Source organism: Brachyhypopomus gauderio, chromosome 17 (genome assembly GCF_052324685.1).
Source record: "Brachyhypopomus gauderio isolate BG-103 chromosome 17, BGAUD_0.2, whole genome shotgun sequence".
Classification (NCBI taxonomy): Eukaryota; Metazoa; Chordata; class Actinopteri; order Gymnotiformes; family Hypopomidae; genus Brachyhypopomus; species Brachyhypopomus gauderio.
Genome location: NC_135227.1, coordinates 332105 through 355000, shown reverse-complemented (window position 1 = coordinate 355000; position 22896 = coordinate 332105). Strand labels below are relative to the sequence as shown.

The window sequence follows — 22896 nt, the reverse complement described above, 5'->3', positions numbered from 1 at the left end:
GGATCCTGCATCGGGCCATTACAGAGATGACCGCGACCAATTTTGGGACCTCTACATCACATTTTGGCCCCTCAGCGTCCCCAAATGTATGAACATTTGTGTTTAAACTTTAGGCCTACGACTACAGCACAATAGCTTATTGGCTGCCAAACGCCAACGCTTCGAGCTACAGAGTTGCAACTCAGGATCCTGCATCGGGCCATCACAGAGACGACCTGGACTGATTTTGGGACCTCTATGTCATTTTTTGGCCCCTCAGCGTACCCAAATGTATGCTTGTGACCGCTCTGTTAGAAAAAAAACACATTCAAAACTTAGCCACGCCCAAACCGTATGACCTAGGGGTCTGTGCTCGGAGTATGTTCATCAGTGGGTGGCGTATAATAACACTCTGGAAGCACGTGCAGATACGTGCAGGTTTGGTCCTTCAGGGGCCCCACACTCATGGTCTTGTGCTTTAAAAGTGTTAGAAGAGATTCTGCCTAAAAGGGCAAATTCAAACGTTAGCCACGCCCAAACCGTATGACCTAGAGGTCTGTGCTTAGAGTATGTTCATCGGGGAGAGGGGTGGATGCACAGGCCATAAGTGTGTGCAGCTAAGTGCAGGTTGAGGCCCCCAAGGGCCCCTTTAGAGTGTTTTTTACATTAAAGTGAATGGAGAAGGCCCAAACGCATGCCACGCCCAAACCGTGTGACCTAGGGGTCTGTGCTTTGGTTTGGTTCATCAGTGGGGTGTCCACATAAAGCTTGTTTAACGGCGTGCGGCTGCGTCCAGCCGTTTGGAAGCACTGGTACACCATGTCTGCAATTTCTAAAATGGCAGACAGCATGCCGTGCCATGTGCTTTTTTTTAGGTTTAGGGTTGCGGTGAGGCTTTTGAAGCACGTAGGGTCATGACATTTTTTATGTGGGTTGTCTGAGGGCCCATAAATGACATATTGGAGCCCCACCCCCTTAAGTGGGCGGGAACAAAAAATTGCCTTTTTACCTGTCCGTGAAAAATGAATGGAAATAGATTGGGAGTGGAATGTGGCCAATCAGGGCTTAGGGAGGTGCTTTGACATTGGGGCTTCGAATGCTGGTTTGTCCCGGGGCCCTCGACCACATATCCGAAAACCGCGTGGCTAGGACCTTCCAGAGCCTTGTAAAAAAATCTGAAAAAAATATTCCTAAAAAATATTTTCAATGGACTTTTGAATGGACTGGGAAAAGGGATCTGTGTCCACGAACCATCTATCAGATAAATTGGAAGTGGGATGCGATAGGGTTAGGGTTAGTGGTGTGAAAATTCCGTGAAAATTCCGCTTGGTTTTCGGACTCATGCTTACAGTATGTTGTTCCAGAGCCCTCCCAGACATCCCCTATGAAATTTCATGACCCTACGACCTCGGGAAAGTCACTTCCTGTTCCACTTACTGGTTCGTTTTTCGACTTCCCGACCGCTTACGGACACGAGCTTTTAGTATGTTGTTTCTGGTCCCCTGCAAAGTTTCGAGCCGATTGGCCCATGGGAACACCTACTTCCGGGCCACGCCCACTTTGGGGGCGGGGCTTAAATATGTTGTTCTAGGCGCCCACTGTGGCGCCCACTGGCAATCTATCTGAATGGGAAGTGGGATGTGAAATAGGGGTACTTTACTTACTCTAGAAAGCCTTGAGTACTTCACTGCAATTTAGGTAGTGAAGGTTTTTATTAGTCTCTATATCTTTTTCTTTAGTACACTTGTTACACACCTGGAATCTTCTTGTGTATGTGTGTGTTCAAATGTAATCATTAGAGCTTACAGAAATAAACATTTTATTATATATATAAAATCAATCTCTGTCTTACCCCATCTTGAAAAACATTCCATATAACTGAACATTAGATACGGAATGAGAATTACAGCTCTGGGCATGACTTTATTTACTATAAATGTATGTTAGTGTGATGCTAGATTTCAGCAAATGTTTTGCTTGTTACAATTCACCAAAAATACATCAGTTTTATATCCAAAGTTATTCAAACATCTGTGCATGAAAATACATCTAAAGTACAAACATATTCTGTTTACTCCACCAATATACCTGGTCATGCAAAAGTCTAGGACAGGTCCCACTTATAACATAGACCAAAATCAATTAGTCAGTACCTCATTAAAGGAGTGTTCATCTATCTGCAAAATGTACATTACATACTGCAACATCATACAGCATATATTAAGCTAATACTGTGCCATTACTCTTATTAGCTATACAGTACAAAAGTAATTTTGTGAATCATAGCTTTTTCTTTTTTTAAAACAACCATTCAAGACTCTTCATTGAAAAGTAACATTACTCATACCAAACAACATAAAGACTATAGATCCTTGTAATTTATTACATGCACAAAAAACATTCTGCATAGTTACCTCAGGATATGTCAACAGAAAATAACAATCATAGAACAATATATAACTATAGTCACCATGACAACAGTTATCATAAGTGTTAGTATTTCAAAGTGCAAACAGAGCAGAGTTCCTAGGCGTGTTAAACCTGATGTGATTCGCTAAAATCGGTGCTCCTTATTTAAAAGGACTTCTGAGTTTAAGGATTTAGCTTTTTGCTAATTCAAAATGTTAAAAATGTTTGACTTTCTTCCTCTCTCTTTCATTTAAAGTGCAGGCACAGTAAGAAATGCACAAACATCTCCATCTTCAAGTAAAATCCATGTTGGGGTTTATTTTGGTCTGTAGGTCTGGCTGGCAGCTCTCAGGTGATCGGGAGGTTCTTCACAAACTCTCTTAAGCTCTTGTGGATATTGGAAGTTTGGGAAGCAGCACAGTCCAGCAGCGCAGGGCCCATGACTATTAATCCATCCAATGTATACAGTACAATTTTTAGCTTCTATAAAGAAACTTAATACCCTTATGTATGATCTAAGTGCACAATCAAATGATCATATTCTATTCGATGGCTTAGTTTGCACCAGTTAGTGTACATCTGTATTTTTTTAACAGAAAATGTTTGCATGTCCTCTGTAATCTAGCTAACTATCCTATTTTTTAAGCAGTTTGAAGGGCAGTTTGGATCAGCAGAGCAGAGATGGAACACAATAAAAAGAATATATAAGAGGATAAATAACTAAAAATATTGATATAGGCCAGGGCAATATTTTGAAAGAACAATGGAGAAGTAAAAACTGCAGCCAAAATCAGTGCTGTGTTAGCTTCTTGTGACTGTTGTTGCTATCTGAAAGCCACAGTTTAAAGCTCACTGCAGGCTAACTGACCGGAGTCCTCCAGCGAGAAGGGCGTTCATGCTCCAAATGGGGGTGCAGTTCTGCACCATGCTGTCCAGAGCTTGGGAGGACCAAGACTCAAAAGGGAACCCATCGTCCATTGGGCGGCCCGTTAACACACAAATTACACAAAAACAAATTATACAGATGAATACACAAGTCACAAATAAATCACACAATCAGGCTAAGTATAAGGTAACTAGAATGAAAGTTCTGGGTGTTGATATTGTCAATTTAAATGTCTTGTCATGAACGCCAGGTTTTCATTCCGTGTCGGAGTGATGATACTGGTATTGTAGGCTCCAACTGCAGTGTTACTCCCCAGGTGAACCTCGGAGAAGAAAGATATGTGATGTGGTAAATATGTAACAGATAAGAGGATCTAGACCTCTACAAGACATTTCAGACCTTGACAACACAAGTCAGATGTCGACAACACAACACAGACCCCCATCACAGCACAGAAACTTATAATACAAGAAAACGCAGACCCTTCGAACACAAATCAGACTACTACAACAATTTCAGACCTCTGCAATACGTAAGATATAAATACTATATAATTTATTAATAATCGAAAATTCTTTATACCTGCATATGGATCCTCACTCTCATTCATTGTCCATTTTGTGGACATGTCAGACCTCTACAACACAGCAACTTTCAGACCTTTGCAACAAGACTGAATTGTGTTGTAGATATCTGACCTACATTGCAAAGGTCTCACTTGTTAATGAGAAAAAAACGAACATCTCTCCAAACTTAATGCAAATGGATAAATCTTTTTTACAATAAAATCTGTAGCGAAGTCCATGAATGAACTACGGATTGAGCAGAGAGGGACTGAACATCCAGTAACAAAATATCTCACCATATATACATTTGAAAATACCTTGAGGCTGCTTCTGCGTGTACTGCCAAAGGGCAGAGAAAGGCTCAACTCATTTATTGTAGTTTGCTGTGAAAATCCCTGCCTGTATTGATTGATTCATGGAGTATCAAAACGTCAAACTTCATGTGTGCAACTGGAAAAAATATCACAGCAGCTATAAAAAACAAACAAACAAAAAACTATAGAGAATTGGAACGTCAGCAGACACGAAAGACGCAATGCATTATGGGAGTTTAGGACACAGAAGCTACAGTAGCGACTGGTTAACTAAGAGGCTCAATTACTTTAATTCAGTACGAATTACGATGAAATGGTGAATGCTTGCTGTGTTATCAAGTGCCACAATCGCTCTCACGACAAAAGAGGGAAATGTATCGAAAATGGAGTATGTGTTTTCAGCTACAAAACCTACAAAAAAATGTGTACAATCAATACTACTACTACTACTACAATAATAATACATATAGTATATAATATATATACACACAGAGTATATGGAAATGTATAAAATCAATACTACTACTACTACAATAATAATAGTCAAAGTCAAATTTATTTATATAGCGCTTTTCACAACACACGTTGTCACAAAGCAGCTTTACAATCGTATGGGTCCAGAATCCTAATGAGCAAGCCAAAGGCGACAGTGGCGAGGAAAACTCCCTATAAGGTGGGGATTAGGAAGAAACCTCAGGAGGACCAAGACTCAAAAGGGAACCCATCCTCCATTGGGCGGCCCGTTAACACAAGTCCGTGGCCGCAATGTGGTTTCAAAGTTCCACAGCAACAGTCAAGGCTCCTGTTCCCCGGCCAAGCAGCCTCAGTCCCCTCGGTGCAGGCGGTGGACCTCAGGCGGGCCAGCATCAGCACGACCCCTCGTGCCAACGGCTCATCCAACCCCGGCATCAGCACATTCACCGGCAAGCCAGACCATCCCCCAGGTGCCTGTATCCAATCGTCTTGGGTGGAGGCATGCAAGAAGATAGACAATACAGACTGAGTGGACATGAATTTAAACCACCATTGATTTAAATGTACATAGCTCACGTGCCAGTGATGAGCATGTGGCTCCGGCAGGCTAATCTATAGCAGCATAACTAAAGGGAGGGGTTCAGAGGTGACCACAGGCATGAGGGCTCACTGAGACATTGCTTTCCAGTCAAGTCATTGTCACAAATAGAGTGATGCCATGACACAGCTGGAGGACAGCATCAACATCTCAGATCACCAGAAATCTCAACGTCTGGGGGCCCCCAAACCCCTACACCTTACAAGGGAAATATTAGCTGAAGGCTTGATTAAATAGGTGAGTCTTAAGTCTAGGTTTAAAGATTAGAACTGTGTCAGAATCTCGGATTGGAGCTGGAAGGCTATTCCATAATACATGGGTCATTCTACAGAAATGTCAGTTTTTCTGTACCTAGACTTAACAGGGCAGTTGCATTTTAAAATCCCTCAAATTTAGGGATTTATTTACATTTTAAGACAAAACAACATGATATTTGAACAATTATATCTTTTTGAACCACTTATGAGTCAGTTTTTCTTTTCAACCATTTTAGTGTTTTTCCAAGTTCTGTCCTCGTTGTCATGCTGGGAAACTAAGGGCTTTAATTTTTGAATGGAAAACATTTTCTGTTTAAATTGTTGTTGTTGTCATGCTGACCGGTGTCGGCCAGAGGAGGATGGGTTCCCCCCCTGAGTCTTGGTTCCTCTCAAGGTTTCTTCCTCATGTAAAAAAAACTAGGGAGTTTTTCCTTGCCACTGTCACCCTTGGCTTGCTCACTGGAGGCTAGGACTCGGCACTTGTAAAGCTGCTTTGTGACAACAACTGTTGTAAAAAGCGCTATATAAATAAAATTTGATTGATTGATATACTTTATTAACTCAACTGCAGTTATGTGTCCATAAAGGTCCAATATGTCACACAAAATATAAAAAAAAACAATATTGCAAATAAATATAATAAAATACATAATAAATGTGTACGTCCCCTATATTCATGTCACTGGTGTTACTGTATGACAAAAGACTATTATTTTAATATAGAAAGCCATGCTGATGACATCACAGGAAGTCATTTTGTTTCCTCTCTGAAGATTATTGAAAACAGACACATTGTATGTTCAATGTCATTTTTCATTTTTTATAAATTTTATCAACTACCCTAAGATTTCCTTCGAAGCTTCAGTGCAAGTCACTGGTATGCCCTACTTTAATCTTTGGAAAATGAACATAGAATAATAAAAATTTATTAATTTATACATAATTCAGTGAGTAGTTCATGACTGTCAACATGTGGTTTGATTCCCTGTGGCAGCTATTTTGTAAAAATAGGGTTGTTATGACAGTTGTCACTGGTGTTACCGTCACTGGTGTTACCGTCACGATGGGTAACGGTACATGAAATCTTCAAATAAATGTACAAAAAAGGCAAAAAGCCATTTAGGTGTACCTTATGTATGTTCTTATAGCCAATTAGTACAGTAATAATGTAGTATAATTTAAAATCCTAAAAAAAAGAAATGTATGTAGGAAAAATGTCCACCGGTCAAAAGTGGACGTTTTTGTAGAATGACCCACATATAGTATATATGTATATACATATATACAGTATATAGAAATGTGTACAATCAATACTTCTACTACTACTATAATAGTAATGAAGGGAAACGTTAATTCCCTTTATTTTGTCAAAATACCAGTTTTTTTTCTTCTGTATTTATCTCGTGGCGGTGAGTGATATCACATGCACGGTCAATTTATTCTTGGATGCGTGTCCTAAACCATGGCGGCCACTACCCAGCATGCAATGCGTCGTGACGTAGATTCCCATTCTATATACAGTGCAGTGATCATAGCCAAAACATCCATTCATCTAGATTATTCTATACTATACTTTCACACTCTGCAATCTACAGAGCAAACATTTAGGCAAAAGTCAAAAACGAAATAATAAAATAATAATTGTATCAAGAATAAATGACATAAATTTTGCACAGAAGCAGCTTCTATCTATCCAGCCAGCTAGCTAGCTAGTAGCACACATGGTGAACCTAACTGTGTACGTCCGCTATTATAGTGAGAGATATTGCAAAATAACATCCATTTATCCTTCCATCTTTTATGCTTCTTCATCAAACCCCTCAGGACTTCAAACCACCTTCATGACTGTTATGTATATGACTACACAGCAGTGGTGAAGCGTACTTACTGGCCATGGTCCTTCACTAGACAGAGACAAATGAAGGCATGAGCGTAGTATTAAAACACCTCATAACACTGTTGTCCTCATCGCCTCTACTATGTGCAACCTACCTACACAACTTCTCACTCACAATTCCTTCACAAATGGCAGCAAATTATTAATAGCTGGACACTTACTTATTATAAACGTACCAATTCGCTGACAATATCCTGCGATTTCATCCTTTCCGCTTGTAAAACCTCACGGTAGTGCTGGCTAGGAGCTGCTAACTAGTTAGCACACGAGCTAAAAGCTCACGAGACACTAACCACGCAGAACTGACGCACGAGGACCAGCACGCCTCCACCCTTCTAATTCAAATATGATTGGTTGATTAAGCTGCCAATCCATAATAAAAGCTCTCAATGTAATAGGTCCTTTCTCTCTTTTACCTAGAAACAACGGTGTGAAATATTCTGATTGGTTGATTTTTTAATTTCACCGCTAAGGTTTTTTTTTCCAGCACAAGCACGAAAAGTGGATTTGAAAGCCGATTTAGAGGAAAAATACAAATTATTGGTGAAGCGTTATTAACATATATTACATATAGTAGACAAATAATTTTTTCAAGATCAATGGACCTTCAGAGACTACACACTAGCTAGCTAGTAGGAGATGTGGCTTTAGGAGGTTAAGAGGATGTTTACAGCTCGCCAGCGCGAGGGGCGGTACTTAGTAAGGTCATCGGTCATGTAATGAATTACACCCGAATCACCCAATCACACGAGGATATAAGCTCAACATTCTATTTGCCAATGTCCATGTATTTCTCATGGATACTGTAGCTATGAATACATTTGGAATTTTCAAAAGAATACTGGTAATGGCAACCAAGCTTAAACAAAATATCAGTTTCAATCTTGAGTCAGATATCAACACACAGATTCAAGACTTTTCAACAAGAACATTGACATTTTAACCATCAAAAGCAATGGTAATCTTTCTCATGTTACTTCTCATGTAGATTAACATTTTAAAGTGTAACAGCATAAAATGGATGTTCATTGATGTACAGTGAATTAAGATAAAAACTGTGATGTTTAATGTGTTGTTTCAGAACACTAAGAAGCGTACTTCTACAGCTGTATACGGCCTAAGAAAGAACATATCACCTTCAAAGCGGCTTAGGGATTATTTGGTGGATGGAGTTTCAACATTTACAAGTGAAGGTCCCAAGTCTGAAGCCACAGAGAAAACTCCTCAGATGAAGCCAGACACCTCCTTTAAAACTGAGGTAAATTCAGATGTAGGTGAACAATTGTGATAAATGGTTCTAAAGCCTCAAGCCTGAACTGTAGTAGCAGGTTAGAAATATGCCCTCCATTTTGTGCAAGTAGTGAATGGTCGATGAAAAGAACTTTTTTATTGTCTTGATTTAGCCTGCAAAGAGGAGGAAGAGGGAGACTGAGATGCTGGAGAGTCTGGGAAAGCCCTCAGAGTTTGTGGAGGAGTGCTATATGAACAACGCTGCTATTCTTCCACACCTCTGTTCACTCCCAACCACTGCTCACTCATCCTACACAGCCATGAGCTCCATCTGTGGCCAGCTGAGCAGAGACGAGCCCTTGATGATCCACGGCCACAGTGTGCAGGGGTACCAAGACATCTACCACCGTGTCGTGGATCCCATGCTCAGGACTCCCTCCGGACAGTCTCGGCCCTACAGCTTGGATCTGGGCCGCAGGATTAAGCAGCGCCTGTGGGAGGTGCTGTACTGTCCCAGTCAACAAGAGGAAGTGCAGCCTGATGGACAGCTCCGTGTTTCTGAGACCTTCTCCACACCTACTCTAAAAAGCTTCGCGCCACATGTTGAAGTGGACATCAGTGGAGAGCCCATGCCGCGACAGCCTAAGAAGAAAAGGCCAAGACACTAACATCATTATTATTATTATTATATTACACTTACTATAATATTTACTATTACTTCTACATTTCTATAATCATTAACTTCATATTTTACAATGAGATATTCTGTATTTGTCACGGTACGCCGGCCCCCTACCGGTCGCCTCCGTCCACAGTGGCAGTTGTCGTTGTTGTTGTTGTGGTGTTTGTCCCTGAGGTGGGCGGAGCCCGCGATCCGTCTCACCTGAGGGTGAGCTAATGTATGTTTTGTGTTCTGTGTTTCAGCTCCTGGACTGCAGGGGGTGTGTCCCTGGCCTTGTCCCTGCCTTCCTGCCCCTTCATGTTTTGTGTGCTGCCACTGTGTGCCACACACCTAGTGGAGGGGAGTGTGGCTTGGTGGGGTGGGGGTGGGGGGGTCTGTCACCGTACGGCGGCCCCCTACCGGTCACATCCGTCCACAGCGGCAGTTGTCGTTGTTGTGGTGTTTGTCCCTCAGGTGGGCGGAGCCCGCGATCTGTCTCACCTGAGGGTCGTTTGTTTGTGGTCTTGTCTCGTGGTGTTTCTCTGCGTGGTGTTTGTGTGAAGAGTTCCGCCGTACTTATGTGTTGTGTGTGTGGCACGGCGAGGACCAGGGCTGTCTTCCCTGGGAAAACTCTTCATGTTGTGTGGGTGTTTAAAGTGTGTACGTATGAACGGGACGTGTGGATCAGTGTGCGTGCTCGTTATGTTAAATGTTAAATGTTTTGTGTGTGACGCTGATACCGCTCGTCACTGTCGCCTCACTCCCCGTGTTGTCTTGTGTTTCATGTGGGGAGCGACTGCGAACATGAGCGGCGCGTCACTATTTTGTATGTATGTAGAGCGCGCATTTGTGGGTCCCATCTGTTCGTTATTTGTATTTGTTCGTTATTTTTTTGTGTCTAGTCTTTGCGTGTGTTTTGTCCTAGCGTGTTTGTGATTTGTTATGTTAAATGTAATTCCACGCATGCTCCTCCCCTTAAATGTGTGTTGGGGGGGACCGGCTGTGGTCCCGTGCCACGGAGTGTGGCACGGAGGGCGTAGCTCCCGAGGGAGGCCCTGACCAGGAACGTGGGGGGTTCTCCTGATTTGGAGGAGACCCCTCCCCCATGGTAGGGGGATCAGGGTAAGTGCGCATGTGTGTTTTGTGTTGGTGTGTGTATGGGTGTGTGTGTATGTGTGTGTTTTTTATGTGCAGGTCTTCTCCCTGGCGGCGGATCGTGGTTTTCCTGGACCTTGTGGGGGTTTCTACCTGGCAGGAGCCCCCTTATGTTGTGGGGTGACCGGAGCCTGGTCTTAAAGAGCCCCTCCCTATAGGGCTGGGGCCCCCGGCTGTTTGGTGACCATGGGGCTCTGGTCTGAAGAGCTCCTGCTGAAGATGCAGATCCTCCCTCCTGCCCGGGGTGACCAGGAGGCCCTTGAGGCTGTACCCCAGCCCGCCATGGGGGTGCTTTGGGCCTCGGTCTCTGGCGCTCCATGGTTGGGTGGAGGAGTCCACCTCGTGATGGGAGGCCCCGGCTGGGGCTGACTCCCCAGGAGGCTGGGGTGACCCCTAGCAGAAGGCAGGGGTCAGTTCCGGGAGGAGGTAGGTCCAGGAGGGGACGTAGCCACACCCCAGGGAGGTAACCTGCACATACGTACACCACGGACGAATAAGGAGCCGTAGCTCCTCGTCCTCACACCTGTGGGGCTAAGCGGCCAAATGCCGGTTAGGGCGTGAGGGACCTGTGACCGACTGGGGCGTGGTTTTGTGTTGTTGACGGCCCAGTCGGTCTAGGGTCCCGCCCAGGTAGGTGAGCTAATGTATGTTTTGTGTTCTGTGTTTCAGCTGCTGGACTGCAGGGGGTGTGTCCCTGCCTTCCTGCCCCTTCATGTTTTGTGTGCTGCCGCTGTGTGCCACACACCTAGTGGAGGGGAGTGTGGCTTGGTGGGGGGGGGGGGGGTCTGTCTCCGTACGGCGGCCCCCTACCGGTCGCATCTGTCCACAGCGGCAGTTGTCGTTGTTGTGGTGTTCGTCCCTCAGGTGGGCGGAGCCCGCGATCCGTCTCACCTGAGGGTCGTTTGTTCGTGGTCATGTCTCGTGGTAAGTGTTTCTCTGTGTGATGTTTGTGTGAAGAGTTCCGCCGTGCTTATGTGTTGTGTGTGTGGCACGGCGAGGACCAGGGCTGTCTTCCCTGGGAAAACTCTTCATATTGTGTGGGTGTTTAAAGTGTGTACGTATGAGTGAGACGTGTGGATCAGTGTGCGTGCTCGTTATGTTAAATGTTAAATGGTTTGTGTGTGACGCTGATACCGCTCGTCACTGTCGCCTCGCTCCCCGTGTTGTCTTGTGTTTCATGTGGGGAGCGACTGCGAACATGAGCGGCGCGTCACTATTTTGTATGTACGTAGAGCGCGCATTTGTGGGTCCCATCTGTTCGTTATTTGTATTTTTTCGTTATTTTTTTGTGTCTAGTCTTTGAGTGTGTGTTTTGTCCTAGCGTGTTTGTGATTTGTTATGTTAAATGTAATTTCACGCATGCTCCTCCCCTTAAATGTGTGTTGGGGGGGACCGGCTGTGGTCCATGGCACGGGACCACAGCCGGTCCCCCCCAACACACAGGGCGTAGCTCCCGAGGGAGGCCCTGACCAGGAATGTGGGGGGTTCTCCTGAATTGGAGGAGACCCCTCCCCCATGGTAGGGGGATCAGGGTAAGTGTGCGTGTGTGTTTTGTGTTGGTGTGTGTATGGGTGTGTGTGTGTATGTGTGTGCAGTGGCGGACTTAGCAATTTGGGGGCTCAAGGTGAATTTAGCTAGGGGGCCAATCAACATTAATATGCGAGAAATAAGTTAGCTAGTCAGGGGGGGCCCTACAGTGGGCTGCAGTGGGAGGGGCCCAAGGCAATTGCCTACCAATGCCTCTATGCAAAGACCGCCTCTGTGTGTGTGTATGTGTGTGTGTGTGTGCGCGTTTGTGCACAGGGTGTGTGTGAGGCGTCTAGTGCAGTAGTGTAGAAGTTCTTGTAGTTAGTGCATGTCTCTTTCTGCTCGCAACTTTCTCCTTTCAGCTACTGCCGCTGGCTAGCCCCCTCACCGGGGGTAAAACGAGGAGCTGAGTGCGTAAGTCTCCTCTGCCAGTACACAGCCTGTCCACCGCCAAGACTCCTGCAGTGCCTCCTCGCGGCCACACACGTAAACTGGGTCCTCGTGGTCCCGGGCTAAACTGCAGGGGATCTCGGAGCAGCAGTGGGCCCCAGAGATGCGGTGTGTAGGCCCACCACAGGGTGGACACGTCCTAGCACCCATCAACCACTGCCCCAACTATGGGCAAATAGCCCCACTGCCTTGTGGGTAGCCTTTTTTCAGGCAAGGGCTAAGGGAGCACACCCTGACAGAAAAGTAAGGCGCTGGTGGCGCGCAATAGGCGGACCTGAACAGAAACAGGACCCGGCAGCCTCCTGCAGATAGCGCACCCCCTACAGCACTTAAAAATCTCCTGGCACAGGTATCCACCTCTGACCAATGGTGATATTACCGATCCACATCTGGTTGAAGTCTGACAGCGATGGGGTGTCTGGCGACGGGGGCAGGTTTGAATTGGCTGGGAGCTCCTAGTCAGAGCCCTACATGTCAGCGTCATAGGGTATTGGTCGCTCACAGCTGGGGCTGAGTGGCAGCTGTTCTCGCCAGACCCCTGTGTGACTGAGCAGCCCTATTTAGGGACCGCACTGTTCACCTCAGTTTTGAGGAGGGACCTTGAAAAGGTGGTCTAAAAAATGCCCGCGTAACTTGTACCTGGACAGGCTACCTCACCTGCCGGGTTATTCCATATCTGCGGTCGAAACAGGAAAAATTGATGAAATATTGTAGAAGTGTTTTTCTTTGAATTTCCTCATAGCTACAATTGATAACAAAAATGAGAAAATAAATAAAACAAGGAGAGGGTCAAGGGGGAAAGGTGGAAAGATCAACTACAAGAAGACAGATCCAGTCTGTGAGGAGAATAAAGGTAAGAGTAAAAATGAAATAACTGCTCCAGGGAAAGCACCTGATTGTCTGGACAACAAGGAGGTAAACCTCACACAAAGATAAACATACACATACAAAATTTCTTCACTCTGGTATGTGGATGCTGGCCTCTAACCCAGCAAAAGACATTCATCCCATGTTGATAACACATTTGCTAATTTGCTGTCATCGACCTGTTCAATAGCTATTAATATCAACAACATTCAAACTTACAGTTCAGCTGAAAAACATTCACCTGTTATTACCATGTAATATTTAATTAGAGTTTGTTGATAAAATCTTTTTTTTTTTTTTTTTTGCAGAAGCATCTTTGAAGAGTGCTGAGGGTGTGGCCTTTGAGGACATCGAACAGGCAAATATAAGCACTATGCAACCACCCAGTGAGTCAAGCACATGTACATCACATCCCATAATACTGGGATGATACTGGTATTATGTTTTACCATAATATTCGCTCCAGGGGGATAAAAGGTCCAGGAGTGTAGAGTCTTTTTCTTCTTTGAATTTCCTCATAGCTACAACTGAGAAAAGAAAAACAAGGAGAGGGTCAAGGGGGAAAGGTCGGAAAATCAACTACAGGAAGAGAGATCCAGCCTGTGAGGAGAATAAAGGTAAGAGTAAGAATGAAATAACTGCTCCAGAAAAATCACCTAATTGTCTGGATGATAGTGAGGCAAACCTCACACAAAGATAAACACATACACACAAAATCTCTGCTGAATGAGTTGAACATGTGATAAAAAGATTAATTTGAATTTGGTGTGTGTGTATAACTTTGACTCAGTCCCTATCATGACTCCACTCTATGGTAGGTGCAGGACGGCCACTTGCCCAACACTAGAGCTCCTCCTCCAGCTCTGCTACTGCTGTGATCTCCTGCACAACTGACACACCGCAGATTCCTGGACAAACTACACACGCACATAAACACAAAAATACACACATGGTGAAAATAAACTACAGCATTATGAAAATGAATTCACTTGTGACAATTCTTCTTAATAACATGAGATTCAGTGTCAGTGACTGTTTAAAGTCCAGTATTCTGCGATATATTGTTAACTAAACACAAAAAATATATTGATTACTCAATATTAAATGTTCCTAACTGTTCACTGTTCACTTTAGGTGATTAAACTATAAACTGGTGTGCTTGACAAGTGGTGATTGTGGTTTCATTCATGAATGAATGAAATGAAAATTAAAATTGGTCCATTTGACAGCTTTTTAAAAAATAATGCCCCGGTACAGCCGCTAACAACCCTCCCCCCAAACACACACCTCTGCCTCTGAGCTGGAGACCTGCACACTCAACAAAGAGAAGGTGTGCTCCTCCACAAAGCGACAGCGGCATGCGATCCCGGCCCATCTACACTGAATTTCCTACTCGTGGGATCCATAAAGTACAGTATAACATAACACAACATGCCCTGGTCAAGAAGGCTGGAGACCTCCCTCCAGATACCAGTGGGGGATCTACCAGGACCCAGAAAGCAGCTACGCAGGTGCTAAGGCAGCTGGTGCGGAGGCTGGGGTGTGCTCTGAGAGGGTGCCCAGGGGTGGAGGACAACTCCCAGCTGCTCTTACTCCCAGTGTGCCTCTCCGAGGCTCAGTCCCAACCGTCGCAGGGTTTCCTCCCTTGGCGGCGTTTAGGGGTTTGCCGCCCCTGCTGTTCAGGGGTGGTGCCTGGGAGCCCCTTTATTAGGGGTGGGCGGCTTGACACCGAGGCTTTGAAGCTTGTGTCACTTTTCCCAACACCTGCTGATTCGACACAGTGTACCGGAACTTGTATTGAAGTCGCTACTATCATGTGACTATGACGTTTGAAGCTTCGAATGCATCAATGAACCACCGCAAATGGGCGGGACTGGTCCAATGTTTTGCTGCTATCTCATGTTTCATTCACTACTTAAGAAGCAGTAAAGCGCTCATGATGGCCCCTTTGTGTTGTACAGTATCATTATTGATCTTGCAAACAATATGGAATCCTCCACCACCTCTACTTCAACCAAGCGCTCCATTGCTTGGGAACATTTTGAGAAAATAGTGAGAAATAGGGTAAGCAATTAATATACTGAAAATTGTTAATTTACGTTCACCATATAGTGTGGTGTTGTAATGAAGTTATTCATATTTTAAACGTTCGGTGTCAGCCCTGTTCCCAGGAGTTGGCATATAATAATAATAATAATAATTATTATTATTATTATTATTATATGTAACAGATTTGGGAGCATTCTGAGACATTAGCATCCATCCACTGCACTGTCAACAAACTTGAGTGACCACGTGCAGTGACAGGATGACAGCACCAGCGCTCCAGTCTACCATAAAACCCGTCGCCTATGAACCCCTGGATCTGTACCTTTATCTAAGGGGGCTTATTAGTTACCAAACGCTAAACTTAATAAGTGCGTTTTCAACCTAGACTAGATTAGATTGGAACTAACCAATCTACTCAGAAGAATCTCATTATCAAGACTGCTTAAAAACATTTTGAGATTTGCATATAGTCTGGTTGTCACATGTCAATCAATAGCTCTGAGGCATGGCCAAATTTACTTCAGCAGCTATATCTCATCTGCTGCTGTTCTGTGTTGAATTTCCTCCGTAGCAGACAATCCTTGTGTTAGGTCATAGTATATAACACTCAAAAAAAGTCGGGGGGTGGGGTGGGCGAACGTGAGTTGTTGAGCGGGGGAGGGTTTGTATATCGCGATCGATCGCCAGTGGAGGGCGACATATATATATATATGGATCGGAGGTAAATAAACTAGATTTTTTTTTTCTCGCCGTGTGAAATCGGCGAGAAAAAGTGGAGGTGAAGTGTGGCATGTGAGCGTGTGAAGACGGTCAAATGCATGTGTCACACGCTCAATGCGTGAGACTTGAGAGCCCTGGCTATTGAAAAAACACTCCGTCACGAGTGTTACGTTCGCAGGTATCTGCCAAAATTGGACCGCGGACAAATTTAGTTGAGTACGCCTGTTCTACTGTTTCCTGGTGTAAGTTGTTTTACGGTGAGAGTGAATTGGGTAAAATATTAGTTAATATTAGTTAAATATTAAATATTAGTTAATCCCAGTTGCAGCTATACACTAAGATGTGGAAGACCCAGAGTCCTTCCCTTGATTGAGTATACAGCTCAAACCACAACCCCAACGTAAAGAGTACTCTAAAGTCGGTGATAAAGCTTGCTGCCTACTGCTAATTCAGTGTCACCGAATGCTAAACACTATCACTGCCCTCCAACAACCTGGCCACTAATCCTTCAGGACTAAAGTGCAAATCCCCAGCTAATCCCAACACACTGTGGCAGTCCTGGGCCAGAACATTTCACGGGGCTGTGCCCACACGCAGCCTGAGTCATTGAGCGTTGTGCTTGTGTGTGCTCACAGGAAGGTGACGTTGTTGATGGTGGGCCTGGACAACGCTGGCAAGACTGCAACCGTGCGGGGCATTCAGGGAGGTGAGGCTACACTGAGTGTGTGTGAGTGTGTGTGTGGTATGCCATTCATCCATCACCTTAAACTCCTAATGCCAAGGTGCAGATGCCATAGTGTTTTATACCCACCCTTTCATACAGCATATCGTGATTAATATACTGGTTTGTCATTTGTAACTGCAATTTCTTGCTTTTATTTACTTATTATTCTCTTCTTTTTCAAAGTCTATCTTTTCTTCTAAATATATAAAAGGTCTTCTAAATATTGTAATGTGTTTTAAGGCGTGGCTCTAAAGTACAGTAGTTTGCTTTTGTTTCCCAACATTTTAGCATTCAACATATCTCACAGTAACGAGCACGTACCACCCCTGCAGGTCTCATTGTCTTGTGTTGGCCCAGTAGACAGAAGCAGCTAAATACTCTTCAATGCAATGCCCTGTTAGATATAGAGCCTTGAGCAGGGTGTGATGTAGACGGACGCTAATGAGATGAGCAGTAAAGCTCTGGGTAAAGGCTGAATGAAACTCTCCAGTCTCGCTCTCGGAGTCGGTACAAGTTCAGCTCGCTCCAAGGTTAAAGCTACTGCGGGTCGCTAAGCGCACCGTAGTCTCACAGTAACGCATGTCTCTCCCTCAGAGAACCCAGTCAATGTGGCCCCCACGGTGGGCTTCTCCAAGGTGGACCTGAAACAAGGCAAGTTCCAGGTGACCATCTTCGACCTCGGCGGCGGGAAGCGCATCCGCGGCATCTGGGAGAACTACTACTCAGAGTCGCACGGCGTGGTGTTCGTGGTGGACTCCAGCGACATCCAGAGGATCCATGAGACCAGAGCCACCCTGGCCGAGGTCCTCCGACACCCTCGCATCGCCGGCAAGCCCGTGCTAGTGTGAGTGGCACGTCTCTCGTTACGTCTCACACGCGTCTCACGCACGTCTCGTTTCCCGCACCTCCTCGCAGCCTTCAGAGCACCCCTGCACTTCAACACCATAGTTCCTACAACGTCACTGTGAGAAGCACAGACCTTAGATCATCCACATGACATCTCCTGTTATAGATGGTTCTCCAACGTGATATTGTGGTAACAGACATCACGAGACACAACATCGCAGACGGCAGACACCATGAGGATGTATTGGTTGTCCGTAGTTGTTTGTGTTTTGTCCGTGTTAGGCACATACACGCACACACACACACTTCAGTGCTCTGAAGTGCAGACCTTGAGTCATGTGTTTGTGAGAGCTTTCACTTGCCCCCCCCCCCCAGACTGGCCAATAAGCAGGACCAGGAAGGAGCATTGCCTGAAGCCGACATCATTGAGAGCCTATCACTGGAGAAGCTGGTCAATGAGCAAAAATGTCGCTGTCAGCTTGTGAGTATTTATTCAGTGAGCATCTTCACAGCGGGGAGAAACTTGGTAGCCTACAAGGTTTTCCTGGGGGGGGGGGGGGGTACAATCCAGCTGTACCTTTGAGAAAACAAGCCAACGAGACGAGGCTGAACTTGTGCTGACCTCACCAGGAGCCGTGCTTGGCGGTGTTGGGCTACGGCCGGACGGTGGACAAGTCCATCAGGAGAGGCCTGAAATGGCTCCTGAGCAACATCGCCGAGGACTACGAGGCGATCTCTGAGCGTGTGCAGAGGGACACGGCCAAGCAGCGGGCCTGGGAGGAGCAAGACAGGAAGGAGCGAGCAGAACGAGTGCGGCAAATACGGGAGGAGAGGTCAGGAAACCGTGTGTGTGAGAGAGACAGTACTGTTTTGGTTCTGGTGAAATATATATTTTGAAGGGTTTACTCTTCCTGTAGGGACAGAAAAGAGCGTGAGGAGGCGGAGCAGGAAGAGAGGCGAGTGGAGGAGAAGAAGGAGATGGAGGAGGGTGTCAACATGCCCAGCCCCATCCAGCCAATAAACAGTGTTGTTCATGAGGCAGGTTTCCCTCCCAGCCAATGAGGTGTTTAATGTGCCTCAATGTTCCTCTTAATCAGACCACTGTTCAAACTTCAGTTAATTTAGTAAATTATTTCAGGAGGACAATAAGGAGACGGGAAAGGGAGAGGACGCCCTGCAGGGCGGCGCTCTGAATTGCAGGAGCAAACCGAAGGAGGATGTTGAGAGCACCAAATCAGGTCAGAATGTTTCATATGATCCAAATAAAATGTATTAAGTTGTTTTAAAGTGATTACTCTTTTTGCTGTTGTGGAAGGGTGTCTGTTGGGTGTGGGATTACTTATCTCCTTCATCTTGGTAGTACCAGTATCCTAGGCCCACGCCCTAGTCCCCTAGGCCCACCCTCTAGTCCCCTAGGCCCACGCTCTAGTCCCCTAGGCCCACACTCTAGTCCCCTAGGCCCACGCTCTAGTCCCCTAGGCCCACACTCTAGTCCCCTAGGCCCACGCTCTAGTCTGTTCTGATCTGCAATGCATCCCTCAGCATTTTCCCCTCTTAACACACCTGACTCACCTCAGCAAACACTTGATTAGCTGATGAAATTAATCACTAATGTTAAAACATGACACGCACTAAATTATACAGAGCTGCGGGCTTCTACCAGTAGAACTTGATAGCCTTGCTTTAGATAATTAACCTGAATTAACACTTAAAATGATGGATTTAATAAAAACTACAACTGCTATTTAATTAGGGTCAACAAACAGTCAGCAGAACTGAAACACCCTGGGAAACAGATTGTTGGCAACCTAAACTAGGCTGCTAAAAGGCTTTATCTCCTCCTCAGGGCCAGCAGACCAAGCCCAAAAGAAGACCAGGAAACTACATCTGAGGTGGAGAAACAGGGTTGAACCTCTGAGGGTTGAGGACTCCACCTAGAGCCCCACTCCACCACCTCCACCAGATGAGGGTTCTAGCCAAACTTACTTAACACACGGCAAGACTATCTTGGATAAGTATGAGGCACACCGGTTTATCTCTGGAGATAAACCAAGCTCTATTTGTTGTCATGGGACCACTAGTGATGAATTTATTGTGGTCTGTGTTGCCTATTATCTTTTCTGTCCTCATTGTGAATTTGGTTGTGTTTGTAGATGTAAGAAAATGGTTCAAGCCTCAAAGAGATTTACCGTCCACCGTAGCTCCAATGTGCTCACCATTGCTCTAACGCCGCCCTAGCATCAGAGATGATGTTAGCAACCATCCGCAATTTGTGTCGCAGGCCGCTAGCTGTGCGAGTTAGCGTGGCTGGTGATCTAGTTGCTAATCTAGCGAGCAGATGAGCATTTTCATTTAATTTCAGTGTTGACTGTTTGTTGTGATGACCTCGAACAACCCGTCTGTGTTTCTTCTCATGGTCAATGGGCAAATCGAAGGGGCTAATTTCCCGGAATATGATGACTTGTACTGCAAGTATTGTTTTGTGTACGGACACGACTGGGCACCCACGTCAGGGTTGGAGGAGGGAATATCTCAGATAACATCGAAAAGAAGAGATTCCTCCAGAGGTTTGGTGTGGAACTTCCCACTGGACATCACTTTTAAAAGCACCAACCCACTTGGCTAGCCTCAGATTGTGATCAGTGTGTTTGGCCCAGATTCGTTTGGGAATGACGTCGTCAGGGGTTATGGATCAGTACATGTTCCGTTTGTCCCTGGGAGACACACAAGGACAATTCCAATGTTTGTTCCTGAGTCCACATCAAGACTGCAGAAATTCACAAGCTGGTTGATGGGTAGACGGCCGGAGTATACAGATCCCAAGGTGGTTGCCCAGGGAGAGGGAAGAGAAGTAACTAGGGTGCGCTCCCAGGGCTTCGTAACTCTACAGTTCAACATCATTACTAAGGACATGAAGAAGCTGGGTTATGACACTACCTCCACAGAGCAAGCACCTGCCACACACCTGTCCAGAACACAACAACCCTACGGGAGCTGATGAGCACTATAGATCACACAGATCAGTCACACTACCTGTTTTGTACATTTGTAATAAACATGAAGTTATTTAAAAAAAAAAAAAAAAAAGCGCTTCGCTAACTTCAACGGAGGCAAAATTGCAAAGGTTTGGCCACCGTACTTAATTCTGCCGCACTGTTGTACACTTTCCTTAGTCGTTTCACGTGATCTATGCTGCTGTACAACTGTTCTCTGTCCCCCTGTGCAGGACATGAGGTATCCAGAGTATCTGGACATGCGTCCGTTCATGTCGCAGTCCCACGGAGAGCCACAGCTCTACGGCCTGTACACTGTGCTGGTCCACTCCGGGTTTAGCTGCCACGCCGGACACTACTACTGCTATGTGAAGGTTTGATGTGCTGCGCGGTTTCAGCATTCTCTGCGTTTTTGCACTGAGTTTCTGCTCTAGCTAATGGATGGAATAATGTTTTTATTTCAGTCTGGTAATGGGCAGTGGTATGAGATAAACGATGCATCAGTATCTGTAAGTGACATACGATCAGTGCTGAACCAACAAGCGTACTTACTGTTCTACATCCGGTAAGTTCAACCTAATGTTTAAACCAGCTCCAGATTTTTGAATAGTGGAATATTTAGAAAGGCATTTTATACACTTTTATTCCCCCCCCAATCCATCATGTTTAGGTCAACAGATCTTAAACTGAGACTGTAACTCTGTGACCCATGGTCCCGGTCATTGCTCCCCTCACCCGGTCACCACGGCCAAGGTGAACGGGCCTCAGTTCACCTCCACCTCCTTCATCGGTCCACAGCTTCCTCCTCACATGGCGAAGGTATCACCACACCACTGCACCATGCCAGGAAATCTGACTGGGAACTGGTTGTTATTGTTCACTAGTATAATTGAGAGGGCTGTGTTTTGTTTGTTTACACTGTTAAACTCTTACTTTCTGTTCCTGATATTCAGATTTCCCATAACTGACCGCTGTTCACTTTGCAGAATAACTCTCCCGTGAAGGAGGACCACGGTGGCTCAAAGCCTGGCAGCAGCAACAGCAGCAGCGTCTCGAAGACGGGCCCTGGATCGTCTCTCTCTTCCTCCGCATCTCAACCCGTGCGGCCCACGGCCATCCCGGAAGCACCAAACAGGCCTAAGCTGAACTTCCTCATCGGCCAGGGAAAGACAGTGCGGCCGAGCCAGAGCCAGCCCAGCCCCTGCAGTTCTTCGGCTGCCGCATCCCACCTGTGCCCGCTGCCCTCGTCCTCTAGCACACCACAGTCTACCAGACCTCAGACGGCCTGTGCAGGTGAACGGTGGCGCATGAGGAGCGGAAGTGTGTTAAAGACTGAGCAGCCACACCTTTCCTCCACCCTGAAGGAGCGAGGCAGATCCAGGCAGCGACATTATCGAGAGCGGGAAAACCAAAATCGGGAGCGCTACAGGCACCGCCATCGCCATCGTCCCAACAGAGACCACCATACCGATAAGGATCGCTCGGCCAGTCGAGAGAGGATCCCTGGAGAGCGAGAGAGAGATCGCCACCGGGACGGGCACACCCACCACCGCTGAGACCACTACCACCACCGGCGCCATCATAGATAGATGCAATGACGAACGAGACCGGGATCTGGAGAATGGGCAAGGTGACTTCCCTCGCTCATTTGAATACTATGTTGAGAAGAAAGACTCGGGACACAAGCGGGCTAAGGCACCAAGGTCGCAGTCTTGCCAGCGTTGTCCAGGCCCACCATCAACAACGTCACCTTCCTGTGAGCACACACAAGCACAACCCTAGCACGGAGCTCTTGCTAGTGGTCCGCCTGTGCCCTACCACCTTCCATCGATAGCACGCACAGACAATGACTCAGGCTGCGTGTGGGCACTGCCCCGTGAAATGTTCTGGCCCAGGACTGTCACACTATGCTGGGATTAGCTGGGGATTTGCACTTTAGTCCTGAAGGATTAGTGGCCAGGTTGTTGGAGGGCAGTGTTAGTGTTTAGCATTCGGTGACACTAAATTAGCAGTAGGCAGCAAGCTTTATCACCGATTTTGGAGTACTCTTTACTTTGGGGTTGTGGTTTGAGCTGTATACTCAATCAAGGGAAGGACTCTTAGGGTATAGCTGCAACTGGGATTAACTAATATTTGACCCAATTCACTCCCATCGTAAAACAACTTACACCAGGAAACAGTAGAACATTGGCCAATAGTGAGAGTGCACCAGTTTTGGAAAGATATTTACTATGAATTTCAAAGTTTTCCATGTCAAGAAAGTTCACCAAGTTCACTGCACAGCTAGTGAAAGG

General features: G+C 45.8%; 1 protein-coding gene, 2 long non-coding RNA genes and 1 pseudogene across 3 annotated transcripts; all 4 read left to right on the top strand.

Moving 5' to 3' along the window:
• Positions 1-11854: 11854 nt before the first annotated feature.
• Positions 11855-14254, top strand: LOC143480889 (uncharacterized). Its single transcript, XR_013121906.1, has 3 exons — positions 11855-13656; positions 13792-13887; positions 14089-14254. It is a non-coding gene; the product is annotated as an uncharacterized LOC143480889 (long non-coding RNA).
• A 374-nt stretch (positions 14255-14628) lies between these two features.
• LOC143481106 (ADP-ribosylation factor-like protein 13B) lies at positions 14629-18671 on the top strand. Its single transcript, XM_076979052.1, has 6 exons — positions 14629-14897; positions 16675-16745; positions 17358-17607; positions 17985-18090; positions 18240-18442; positions 18527-18671. The coding sequence occupies exons 1-6, from the start codon at positions 14629-14631 to the stop codon at positions 18669-18671; spliced, it is 1044 nt and encodes a 347-aa protein (XP_076835167.1).
• A 1156-nt stretch (positions 18672-19827) lies between these two features.
• On the top strand, positions 19828-20695 carry LOC143480782 (B9 domain-containing protein 1 pseudogene; annotated as a pseudogene).
• A 403-nt stretch (positions 20696-21098) lies between these two features.
• Positions 21099-21640, top strand: LOC143480784 (uncharacterized). Its single transcript, XR_013121876.1, has 3 exons — positions 21099-21167; positions 21273-21421; positions 21589-21640. It is a non-coding gene; the product is annotated as an uncharacterized LOC143480784 (long non-coding RNA).
• Positions 21641-22896: the final 1256 nt, after the last annotated feature.